The following is a 12,715-nucleotide window of genomic DNA, read 5'->3' on the forward strand; positions in this document are numbered from 1 at the left end:
TTGCTACCTGGTGAGGCCACCTCCTCCCCGATGCAGAAGGCCTCCTTCTCAGCTACCCCTGCCCCAGGACAGCTCCAGGATGTCCCATGGTGCCCTGCTTAGCCTGGCCAGTCCTGAACTCCGCATTGGTCCCCTCTGCCCCAGCCTGCACATTACCCGTGCCTCACCTGGCAGCCCTCCCATTCCTACCCTCCCCTTGCTGGCACTGTCCATCAGTCCTGACCTCCTGCTATCTTACTGTGGCTGCTCAGACGGGCACCCCAACCCTGGTCACATGCCACAGACCCCTTTCTCCAGGCTCATCCCCACCTCCACTCAGGGGCCCCAGCCCTTCTAGGATCCTAGCCCCGAGCCTGTGACATACTGCATACCCACTGCTGGGCCCTAGGCTGCAGGGACGGTCCCTATCCTCAACCTCCCAGCTGGAAGGCTTTTTGCAGATCTGGCTGCTCCAGTGGCCGCCGGTACCGACCCACAGAGCCCTTTGCTGAGGGCTGGGCAGGGCGGGTGGATGGGGAGGAGCAGGAAGGAATGAGCACCATGGAGCATGAAAGTTTATTGTCTTCAAGAGGGTGAAGGTCGTGGTCCCAATGTACAGGTGGGGGCACCCACAGTGTTATCCTTCCTGGGTTTCCCTTGGGCAGAGGGGGAGCCCCAGCTGTGGCCGCACCTGGGCTCTCCTGCCCCTCAAAGGGTCCTGGACAGCACTGAGGGCAAGGGGCCTCATGCAAGGGGCCATCGCCCACCAGAGGCACCATCCTTGCCCATCACCCAACACCAGAGGCACCGTCCTTCCCATCACCCACACTGGAGGCACCGTCCTTTCCATCACCCACACCGGAGGCACCGTCCTTCCCGTCACCCACACCGGAGGCACCGTCCTTCCCCAGGAGGAGCAGTTGCTGAATCCACGGGGTTCCCCAGCAAAGGGGCCCCTGTGGGGGAGGAGTGAGGTGGCTAGATCTAGGGCGGAGGCAATGGCACCTTCCCCACCACCTCAGAGGGAGGGTCCCCCCGAGTGTCCTGGAAGGGGTGGACACAGGATGGCAGTGGGAGGTAGGAGACGGGACAGGCCAGCAGGGCCAGGAAGGGGTGTAGAGGGAGGACCCTCACAACAGGGCCCTGAGGAGGCCGAGGCCCACCTGGAGCAGGAGCCCCCCTTGCAGGGCCCAGCGCCCCTCCTGTGGGGTTGGTGCCCTGTTGCAGAGAGCCCCAGAACAGCAGCGCCTAGTAATCACGCCTTGCACCGAGGGGGCCGGCGACCATTCAAACTTCATGTTGGTGTTGGGACATCTGGGAGCACAGCGTTTGCTGAGCAGGGTGTGTACGCTCCATTCTGCAGAGAAGAGGAGAGGCAGGTGGCCCCAGAGCCCCCAGCAAGGAAGTATCCACAGTTATTAGGAAAATGCAAGGATGCTTTCCAAAGGGGCAGCCGGGACCCAGAAGAACTAGAGCAAGGAACCTGGCCCTGTGAGGGGGACCAAGAGACCACTGTCTCCTGTCCTTTCCTGGTCAAGGTGCTGCAGAGCTGAGGAGCCTGGCTGCCCAGGCCACCTCCGCCCTGCAGCACAGCAAATACAGATTCCAGGGTAACTGGCTGTAAGGGGCTTTCCCTTGAAGCCAGGCACAGCCTGGACCACCCCTGCCAGCCCTGGGGCGCGTGCGTGGTGGGGAGAAGGGGTGACTCAGAGCAGTGGAAAGGGGCTGCCCATCACAGAAAACCTGCTGGGCTGGGTGCCCAGCCCTGGGCTCGTTTCTCTGTACTGCTCACTTAAAGACATGGCAGAAACTTTCTGATGGACATGTGTCTGTCAACAACCACGGAACCCCTGAAGGATGCACAACACTCAAAACCCAAATGGTGGAGAAAAGAGCTTGGGTGGAATCTCCTTTATGTGTCATAGTGTGTTATGGTGTGTTGTGTTGCATTCTATTTTATTACAGTATGTTGCATTGTATCGTATTATATTAAGTTGCAGTATACACGTTATATTGGTTACGTTGTGTTATGCTATATGACACTGTCATACACTGTATTAGATTCCCAGTGCAGCCTGCCCCATGCTGGGCTGTATGGCAGGCCTACTGTGCTGTGCTAGGAAGGGCGGATAACCCCTCCACCCGAACAGCTGCCTCTCCCCACCCCTGTGTGTTCCTGCTGTCTTTGTAAATTCAGTGACATCGGAGCCTTTGTCCTGCTGACAGTTCCTAGAGACACTTCAAATGGAGGAGAAAAAGAAAAGTCAAAATTCATACTCTGGGATGCTCGCCCAAACCCAGCGCGGGAGAGGCACTGTGGGACCCACACGGCCCCAGGCCCTGGAGCGCCGAGGACGCATCAGCTGAGCTGCTGAGAGGCGGGGCGCCTGGCAACTGCCCTCTGCCCCAGGGGGGACTCACTAAAAGAGATGACCACCTCGTTGGAGATGCAGACTTGGTCCAGCGGGCTGCACGAGGTGGGCGGGCACTGCCTCCAGCTGCTCACCTTGAAGCACTGGTAGCAGCTCAGGTTCCGAGCTGTGGGCAGCAAGCGGGGCGCGGTGGACCAGGGGCCGCAGCCCCAGCCCCAGCCCCGATGCCCCCAGCCCTGCCAGGGGCTTACCTGGCGTCGTGGCGCAGCCAGCAGACGCGGCAGCCAGCGGGAGGGCACACAGGGCTAGGACGAGCCCCTCCATGACGCCAGAGGGCTCAGCCTGAGTAGGGTGAGGTGGGTGTTGCGGGGAACTTCACCCAGAGAGCCCCCTCCCCAGCGTCCTGCTCCCTAACCGGGCTTCACTCCGGGCGCACCCCCCATCCCACCCCAGCCTTCTGCGCTCCCGGATGCGGCTTCACCCAGGACGACCCCACCCCCAACCTCCTGCACTCCTTGGCGGGGCTTCACCAAGGGCGTCCCCCACCCTCAGCCTCCTGCTCCCGCGCTCGCTCTCCTCCCTTCCCCACATCCCCTCTCCCCGGGCCCTCTGCCTTTGGTCCCCTTTCCAATCTCTCTTTCTAAACCCTCGGAGCCCGGTTCTCACCCGACCCTCATCCCAGCCCCCGGCCCACAGTCCGGACCCCTCTCCAGGCACCTTCTCTCCTGCCGGGCTGCGGGCATCTGCGCCCTGGAGGAGGAGTCAGCCCTGGGACCGAGGGGGCTGGACCGGCCGGCCTCTCCTCTGGTCTCTTGCACTGGGGCGGCTCCCGGGGTTCCCGAGGGCCTCAGCGTCTGCCTGCAGCCGCCTCCTGCGGAAAATAGCCCGAGACCCGGGAGGAGGGGGACGCCTGCAGGTCCCCCACGGCCAGCCTCAACCCCAATCACAGACCCTGGGCTCCACGCCGTAGGGAACGTCGGGCCAGATTTGGTCCCTGACTCGGGGACCCACGGAGGCTGAGGGAGACCCGGAGGGCCCTGAGCTCCTCAAAGCGCGCGGAGGGCGGGACGACCCTTTCCCTGGGACGGGGCGGGAGTGGTCTGGATTTGGCAGCAGACGCGGGAGGGAGGAGGCTTCAAGGCGGAGGAGGAGGAAGAGGGAGGAGGCGGAGTAGGGACCCTGGGGCGCAGGTGAGGTTTGGACAACCTGAGATGGAACGGGAGCCGGCCAGGCAGATCCAGGAAGGAGCATAGTTAAGGGCCAATGAGGTCGGCGGGGATGGTTAGGCCACAGACACAGAATCTTCGTTCTTTCTAGAGTGCTTGGAGCGCTTTCGCCTGGCAGAGGTGGCCTGGGAGGAGGGGAGAAGGGAGGAGAAGGGCAGAAGCCTCCAGGGGCCCCTGGGCGCGCTCAGTGGCTCAGAGAAAAGCAGGGCATAGCCTTACAGGAGCCTGGAGCTGCCGCAAGGGTTGGAGGCTGCTGCTCCAAAACCCCTGCTAAGTTTCTGGGACCTGCAGGGGCTGAGTCCGCGCCTTTGAAGACTGGTGCCCTGGAAAAACGGCTCCTGCGCAGGCTGCCTCCCAGCTCTGTCCTCCCGCACTTGGACCGCTCACAGGTGAGGCTGGGGCCCAGCCGGGTCTGTCCCGGCGCCTCAAGCGTCCCTGGGCCCCTCGGAGGCTGTGGTTCCAATTTCTTTTGCAGCATCTGCCTGGCTCCATGTAGGTCCTGGATGCAGAGTGTTGGGCCGCCCCCGTCACAGCGCAGACCTGCGCCCTCCCCAGTAAACTCATCTGCCTCCTACACGGGGTCTTCCCTTTGTCCTGTCGTTTATTCTTTTTTTTTTTTCTTTTTTTACCCCGGGAGCCAAGGGAGTTGACCCGTGTTCTCACTGGGCCACTGGAACCCAACAGCGTGGACATCCCGGTTGGTGGGCACCCAGCTCTCCCCTCCAGAGGCACTGTCACACCCTCCCCCACCTCACCACGGGGCACAGGGCCCTGCTGGACCCAGGTGATGTCGGGAAATGCTGTCCTCACCACCGACCCACTTTCCTCCACGGAGCCCCTCTCTGGGACCTCGGTCTCCCAAAGCTGTCTCTCTAAGGGGCACCCCCGGGCTCTCCCCTCCAGCCCAGGTGGTCACACAGCTTTCACCCTGTGTCAGGTTCACTCTTTTCTCCTTCCTGCCTTCATTTCCTGAATCACATCCTTTTGAGCATGTGTGATGACAAGGCAGGGCTGGACCCTGGGCCTGCAGCAGTGAACCGGCCCAGTCACCTGCCCTAAGGGGTCTTGCAGGAGGTAAGTGGCAGAAAGAAGAAAGGGGTAACTGCTACCCATAAGGTGGTTGGGAAGGGCTGCCCCTGGCCCCAGCGTGACTGCTGCCCACCACCTCCAGGGGCCTCCGCATCCCCTCCTGCACTACAGCCCAGCAAGCCCCTCCCCTGCTGTGGCTTCCGGGTAACAGCTGATGGGAGAGAAGGTGCCCACCCGGCCCAAGAGTGAGTGTGCAGGCAGGTGGCGCCATTTCCCCTGCGTCCACGCAGTGGCCCACCCAGCAGGGCTGTCCCGTTCCTGTTTCCCCTGGTGCATGCTCTGGGGATGCTCCAGATGGGCCCTGCCCTCTGACCCCTGCCTGTCCAGGCTCAGCGTCCTCTGCTCCCTTTGTCCTCTGATGTTCCAGCCCTTTCTGCCACCCAGCCTGTGTGTGGGTCGAGGCTGGTTTGGGGGTGGGTTTAGAGGGCACTGGATGGAAGTCGTTGGAGGGGAGGGGCCGTATGCCCTTTGTTTATCATGTGCATTTTTTCATTTGCCATTCACACTGTGATTGATTTGAATGAATTTGGCACTGTGAAATCTGCAAAGTCAAAAATCAAAAGAACTATCAAAAGAACAGTGGCATTGGAGGCATGTGCAGTAAAGGAGTCCAGGTGGCAGTTGGAGGTCAGAGGCTGGAAGGAACACGCAGTTCTCAAAGGAAGTGGCTGAGGGGTCTGCAGAGACTCATCTGAGCCTGCGGCTGGCGGTGGGATGTTGGAGCAGCCATGGCCAAGAGGGCCGTGCTCAGAACCGCACAGCTTTTAGTGCCCACGAGAAGGCAGTGGCCCTCCTCAGGGCTGACCAAGTTCCTCGGTACTGCATCCAGCAGTGCTCCTGGCCTCGTTTCTTCTTTCCTTGGTGAATTAACACCCAGACACAGCAGCCCCTGGAGGTGGCGGGGAGTAGCCAGGGACGGGAAAGGGTCAGTCAGCCTGTGGTCAGCACGGCAGCGGGTGCAGGCCTGGTGTTCCCAGGATACTTTGCTGGGTCATGCAGTTGTCCCCATCACGGATCACTGCAGCTCCCCGGAAGGCACAGCCTGTTGCTGTTCTTGGGGGCACCCCTGGAATGAGCATAGTTCGTGGACAGGCTTCAAAACAGCTCAGAGCAAAGCTGTGGGTGTGAGGGAGGGGCACGGCTCTGGGGTGTTTGCCTCCACGGTTCCCTGACTTGGTCCCGCAGTTGCCCTGGAGAGGCAGGACCACCTCCTTGTTAAGGGCTTGCTTGTTCCTGGTGGTCTCTGTCAGGAGCCCCCGTCCCCTGGCCCCAGACTCCAACACCTGTCCAGGTGTGTGAACCAGTGTCCATCTGGCAGCAGAGAGGCCTGTAGGAGCACAGCCCACAGGCCCCAGTGACGTTTGCTGAGTGTTTATTCTATCGATATTCTTCATTTCTGACCTGACTTCAATCCTAGGAGGTGGGTACCATGATGAGTCCAATTCTAAAAATAATAAAATGGAGCAGAGACCTGAGGAGATGGCTTCCTGATGGGGGACCAATGTCCTAATTTTAGCACCGAAGTTCTGCGACCTGGGAAGCCCTCAGTGATGGGCAAACCCGGATGGTTGGTGCCCTGATTCAGGATCACCCAGGTAATAGGTAGAGGGCTGAATTCAAGCCCGGCTCAGCCGCACAGAGCCTCGGCCTGCACTCTGCTTCTGAGTGGTGCCGGGAGCAGCACTGTCCAAGGAGCCCGGGTCATAAAACCCAGCTGGCGAATAAGAACCATGTTTGTATGTTCTAGAAGAGGAAAGAATAGAATTGAACCGAATAACAAAGATCAGGGTACATTATGCACAATTAGGACACATATATTTTAATGAAGAAAGTAATTAAATAAAAAGGTGTTTTATTTATGTTTCTATATTTTTGCTTGTGTATGTATGTGTATATAATGTTTTAGATATACAAATAAATATTGTGTTTCATATTTTATTTCATATTTTATGTTTATGTTTTGTTATAAATATGTTGATCAGTTATAAATGTATGTGAATAAGTTCTGTGAATGTTTTCTGTGTCAGCGTTTTGGGTGTGTTTATATTTATTTAACTTTTTAAAGTGCAGCTCTCAATCAGAAAAATGTGAGAGTTTCCTGTTTAGATGAAGTGATGACCTTCCTTCCTGCCCTTATGGCATTCACCGTCCGAGAGCTGGGTGCCAGGAAGCTGCTGTGTGGGTATGTGTGCCAACCCTGGCATAGGCACGGACAGAAACACACCGTGGCATTTTTCCAGTGAGGGAATCTTGGCGTGATGTCCAGAGGCCTCCCCGAATGGTATCCTGAATGAGTCCCACAGTCTCCGTCCCTGCACCCTTGCTATGGCATGCCAGGCTGCATTGCTGACACTGAAGACCACTGTGCTCCCGCTACACCTCTGACCTTTTTTTCCTTTTCACCTTGGCCGTTGGGAAGCTCAGATCCTAACCATTTGCCCCCAGGCGTACGTGCGGGGCCTGGCAGGTTTCTCGTCGCCCCTCCTGGCTCTGCCCAGGTCGTAACCTGCTTGCCTTTCTCCTCCCCTTGCCGTGTGGAACCCTGGTTTGAGCATCAATTCTTAGGGCCGTGGAGCTTTAGCCCTTTTGACTGTTCATAGTTTTGGTGCCTTGGCTTCTTTCACGCTCCAGTTCCTGGCCCTGCCTTGGGGGCTCCATGCACAGCTCTCCCTGGGAGCAGGTCGTCTCCTTAACCTGTCTTAATCTGGGGACTGGTGTCTGGGTGTCCCCAGAGAGACCCCTGTCTGCTGCTGACAGGGTTCCCAGGAGGAACAACAGCGGCACCCCAGAGAGGTATGAGGGTGCAGAGAGAACTGGGTCAGCAGTGGGGGCCTCACACTCTGGCTCCTCACTCCCCGTGCCTGAGCAATTCATCAGGTGCTCTCCTTCTTAGATGGACAGGTGTGTGCAATTGTGTTCCGTTTCTGACTTTGGGTTTAGTGATGTCAGTAAGCCTGAATGGTCTCCCCTTGGTGCACAGCCCTTCTTGTTAATGCCGCACAATCAGTCAAACACAGGCACCAGGGAGCCCATGAACCAGAGAGCCCAGTACTTTCATTTTGTTCTAAATGTACAGATTGTTATTATTTTCTTTTTTTCAAGGCAACAGTGAGCAAGGGTTTTATCATTTTCAAACTGGCACATTTACCACGCTGACAATATTCTCTGACCCAGCACAGAAGTTCTTAACAAAAGCATCAGTGACATAGTTACACATGTTAAAAGATTGAAAATCACTATTCTAATAAACCACAGTTAAAGAAGAAGTCATATTGGAAATTAAAATACCTAGAAATGATTAAAACTAAGATACTATTATCAAAACTATTGGGCTGCAGCAAAAGCTGTACCTGAGAAAAAAAATCTAACTCTACATATTTGCATTGGGAAATAAGAAAGGTTAATTTTTTTTTTTTTTTTTTTTTTTTGAGATGGAGTCTTGTTCTCTTGCCCAGGCTGGAGTGCAGTGGTGCAATCTTGTCTCATTGCAACTTCTGTCCCCCGAGCTCAAGTGATTCTCCTGCCTCAGCTCCCCAAGTAGCTGAGAGTACAGTTGTGCACCATCACGCCTGGCTACTTTTTGTATTTTTAATAGAGACGAGGTTTCATCATGTTGCCCAGGCTGGTCTCGAACCCCTGGCCTCAAATGATCCACCCTCCTCGGCCTCCCAAAGTGCTGGGATTACAGGCGTGAGCCACCGTGCCTGGCCTTATTTTTGAATTAATAATTTTCTCAGCCATTAGAGTGATATTTGGTGAGTAGGAGGGAGACTTTTTTCTTAGGCAATCAATGCTGGAGTTATTGGGGGAAACTGGTGGGAAGCCTGAAGTTAGCAAGCTCAGGGTCCAATCTCCGCATTTTGAAACTCAACTGAAGAAAAGAGACAGGACTGAGAATGCCTATTAACAAAACAGAAAACCAAGGTAAAATCACATGGCTATGGGTGTGTCTTTGAAGGAACAAAAATTAGACAAATATCTGGTAAGACTGAATAAAGAAAAAAGATCCACAGATGAATAATGTAAATGAAAAAATGGGTCATAATGACAAATAACTCCCAGATTTTGTAATGCAAAAAGACAAGAGTTTCACTTCCAGTTAGCATGAGGAAAGGGTGTGAAGCCATCATTTCTATTTCAACAATGAGGAAAAAACAGAATTATGTACAAAAATTATCATTGCTTTCAAATGCATTGGAAAATGATGGGTGCAAATCTGAAGGAACTGCCAGTCTTGGGGGGCCCTTCCTCGCAGTGGAGCTGAATGGTGCTGAGGGCGGGTTAGTCATTGGCAGAGCTCTATCTGCAGGGAGAGACTGATGTTTCTTGGTTTTTTTGCATATAATTTCTAGCACACTACAAAAATTATAAGAATTACAGGAGAGTGTGATTTTCAACCAAGAGATAAGCTATGCAATAGAAGCAGACACACAGATAACCCAGATGAAAGAATTAGCAGACAAGTGCTTTACAATACTGTTGTAAATGCATGAAATAAGATGGAGGAAAGGATGGACAAAATGGATGAAAAGAGGGAGAATTTCAACAGAGGATGGAAGCTATGAAAATAAGTGCTTATTATCTGTTACTAAAAATAAAATAAATAATAAAAAATGTGTTTATTATTATATTAACCAATTAATATAATACCTGAAATTAAGAACTCATTGGATGGGCTTAAGAGCAGACTAAACATACAGTAGCAAAAAGGATTAATAAAGTTTCAGACAGGTCCATAGAAATTATCCAAAATAAAACACAGAGACAAAATAGAGTTAAAAGTACACACACACACACACACACACACACACACACACACAGAGACAGAGAGGAGAGGGCCATATGGTACTGATCCAACTGTCTAACATATATATTGGAATCCCAGAGAAGGGTGAGAATGGGATAGGAGCAATATTATTTTCATGGATAGTAGCCAATTTTCCAAAACTGATAAGAGGCATTAACCCACAGATTCAATATGCTTATTGAACTCCATGAAGTATAAAGCTGAAGAAAGCCATACTTAGTCACATCGTAGTCAAACTGCTGAAACTAAAGGAAAAGAGAAAAATGTTAGATGTAGCCAGGAGAAAAAAACACCTTAGCACTAGGGAACCCTGAGAATGATAGCTGTCTCCTCAAACAGGAACCCCGAGAACGATGGCTGTCTCCTCAAACAGGAACCCTGAGGATGACAGCTGTCTCCTCAAACAGGCACCCCCAGAATGATGGCTGTCTCCTCAAACAGGAACCCCAAGGATGACGGCTGTCTTCTCAAACAGGAACTTTGGAAGCCAGAAGCAGACACTGGTAAGAAATCAAATTGCCAGCTTGGACTCTGACACTATGCACAATTTCCCTCACAAATTAGGGCAAAATAAAGGCATTTTTCAGATAAATAAAAGCTGAGAGGAATTGCTGCCAACTGCAATGTCAGGAGGAAGCATGGGGGTGCCACATCCTTTTCAGAAGGTAAATGTGAGGGGAGGTTGTGTTAGATTCTGTGTTGACTTTGGGGTGGATGGTGCTGGATTTCCTGTTGTAACCTTGAATCCAGCACACCCTCTTCTGAAGAACCACCCGACTCCCTCCCGTGTGGCTCTGAATTAGAGTTTTCCAAGGGAAACTCACGTAGAACTTGGAAGATTAAGCAGAGGCCCTCCTTTCCTGGGATGGCTGAAGCCGGGTGCATGTGCAGATGGCAGCCTCACAGAGATCCTCCTGCAAGCTCGTGGAGATGCTCTTTGCTGTAGAGAGTGACAGTAGGTGGAAGCTGTTTGGGGACCTTGGGGATTGCAGCGGCTTCCAGGAAAACTTATTTATTTATCATAGACTCTATTTCTTTGAGCAGTTTTGGCTTTATAGAAAATCGAGAAGATAGTACAGAGGGTTCCCATGTATCCTCCCCTCTCTCACATTTCTCCTATTACTAACACCTTGCATTCATGTGGTACAATGGATAAACCAATATTGACACGTGGTTACTAACACAAGTTTATAGCTTACATCAGGGCTCACTCTTTGTGTTGTATATTCTGCGGGTTTTGACAAATCCATAACATCATGTGTCCACCATTACAATGTTGCAGAATCGTTTCAGGGCCCTAAAAATCCCCTTGCTCCACCCACTCATCCCTCCCCTCTAACCCATAGCCCTCTGACCACTGCTGCCAGGAGAATGTTTGAGACCTCTTCTTGGGTGCTTCAAGCTGACATGTCCACCATCAAGTCTTCTCACTGTGGAGACAGCTTCCCTGACATCCATGCTGCCGGGTCTTCCACCAGCCGTGCTGTCTCCTGAGTCTGTGTTCCACCCTTTATTCCATCCCGTGTGAAAACAAGCGACCTTCCCTTCCCCACCACACTCTGATCAATACACATCTCTCTCTGGGTGAAAGTGTGTGCTCTGGGAAGCCAGCCAAATCCAAATACTTCGTAACATAAATACTAAGTCTGTTAATTTACAACATCAGTCCTTGTATAAAATAATAAGGTAGAGGAGGAATGAGAGGGGAATAAATGAAATAATACATAAAAACACAAGGCAACTGCGGCCGGGCGTGGTGGCTCACACCTGTAATCCCAGCACTTTGGGAGGCCGAGGCGGGTGGATCATGAGGTCGGGAGTTCGAGACCAGCCTGGCCAACATGGTGAAACCCCGTCTCTACTAAAGATAAAATAATTAGCTGGTTGTGGTGGTGCGTGCCTGTAATCTCAGCTACTCTGGAGGCTGGGGCAGGAGAATAGCTTGAACCCAGGAATCGGAGGTTGCAGTGAGCTGAGATAGCACCACTGCACCCCAGTCTGGGTGACAGGGTGAGATTCCATCTCAAACAAAAGAAAAGAAAAAAAAAAAAAATATATATATATATATATAGCAGCTGGAGAAAGCCCATGGGCACTTGTTACGGCTGAACCATGCCCCCCTCAAATTCGTATGTTGAGCCCTCACCCCCACTACCTCAGAATGTGATTGCATTTGAAAATAGGGTCCTTAACGAGGTGATTACGGTAGAATGGGGTCATTAGGGTGGGCCCTAGTCCAGCATGCCTGGTGTCCTTATAAGAGGAGATGAGGACGCAGACACACACAGAGGGCAACTGTGATAGAATGCAGGGTGCAGATGCCATCTGCATGCCAAGGAGAGGGGCCCCAGGGGGAGCCAGCCCTGCTGACACCTTGATCTCGGACCTCCAGCCTCCAGGACCAGAGAATCCATTCCTGTAGCTTAAGCCCCCAATTGTGGTGTTTGTTATGGTGGCCAGAGCTGACTAGTGCACTGCTGGACCCTAATGCTTGGGGCTTCCTATGACGCTGGGTGCGGCCGCTGTAACATCCCCTGTCCCCTGTTCATTCACGTGTATTTTGTCCTTAGGAAAGGGCTCTTTACTGGTGGGCTTGGAGCCGCCACAGGTTCAGGTGTTCTCTGCTTGCAGAGTCTAATTAACAAGAGCAGGGGCCAGTAGAAAGGAAGAGACTTCATTAGCCAAGACTAGTGAAAGGAAGTAGCTGATTCTGACCCAGAGCAACCACTTCAAACGTCGGGGGAAAGGCAAGGGCTCACAAATGAAAAGCTCGATGTGGAAGGCATGCAGGAATCGTGCTGAGCACGGCGCCTGTGTGTCCTGTCCTGGTGGCGGGCTTGGGTCTCAGTCCACCTAGAATGTGGGCTGGCATCATCGCAACTGTGGCCGGGCTGTTAATTACCCGCTTTGAAGTCATCTCCGGAATTTTGCAGCTGGGTCTCCAGGCTTGGCCTGTCTGTCTCAAGATTAGCCTGCGGCACTTCTAAGAAGGCACATAATTAGATACTAATGGACCGTTAGAGAAATGGGAGGGATTATTTACGGTGAGAAAGGGAGGGATGAGGAGTCTATTTCAAGGCTGAGGGAAAAGGCTTCTGCAGTTTGCTTCAAGGTTATATCTTGAAACCGAAGAGAAAAGAAATAGGTCTAAAAATGCATTTTGAAGACCAGCCACTCAGTTACAGGCTGACCAAGCCCTCACTGTGGAAGTGTTTGGACTTTCCACAGCCTTGTCTCTTTCT

At 53.0% G+C, this 12,715-nt stretch overlaps 1 protein-coding gene across 1 annotated transcript; it reads right to left on the bottom strand.

Annotated features, from left to right (window-relative positions):
- Positions 1-1,109: 1,109 nt before the first annotated feature.
- Positions 1,110-2,675, bottom strand: LY6L (lymphocyte antigen 6 family member L). Its single transcript, XM_030921161.1, has 3 exons — positions 2,603-2,675; positions 2,401-2,517; positions 1,110-1,336 (listed from the first exon to the last, which is right to left on the bottom strand). Exons 1-3 carry the CDS (start codon positions 2,673-2,675, stop codon positions 1,110-1,112), a joined length of 417 nt encoding a protein of 138 aa, XP_030777021.1.
- Between the last annotated feature and the right edge of the window lie 10,040 nt (positions 2,676-12,715).

The sequence above is a fragment of the Rhinopithecus roxellana genome, chromosome 17 (genome assembly GCF_007565055.1).
Source record: "Rhinopithecus roxellana isolate Shanxi Qingling chromosome 17, ASM756505v1, whole genome shotgun sequence".
In the NCBI taxonomy this organism is placed as follows: domain Eukaryota; kingdom Metazoa; phylum Chordata; class Mammalia; order Primates; family Cercopithecidae; genus Rhinopithecus; species Rhinopithecus roxellana.

Excerpts from the sequence above, each read along its gene's own strand:
- LY6L (XM_030921161.1), bottom strand. The coding sequence starts at position 2,675 with ATGGAGGGGCTCGTCCTAGCCCTGTGTGCCCTCCCGCTGGCTGCCGCG. Across the intron at positions 2,518-2,602 it reads TGGCTGCGCCACGACGCCAG|CTCGGAACCTGAGCTGCTAC; the intron begins GTAAGCCCCTGG and ends TGCTGCCCACAG. Across the intron at positions 1,337-2,400 it reads CGAGGTGGTCATCTCTTTTA|AATGGAGCGTACACACCCTG; the intron begins GTGAGTCCCCCC and ends TCTTCTCTGCAG.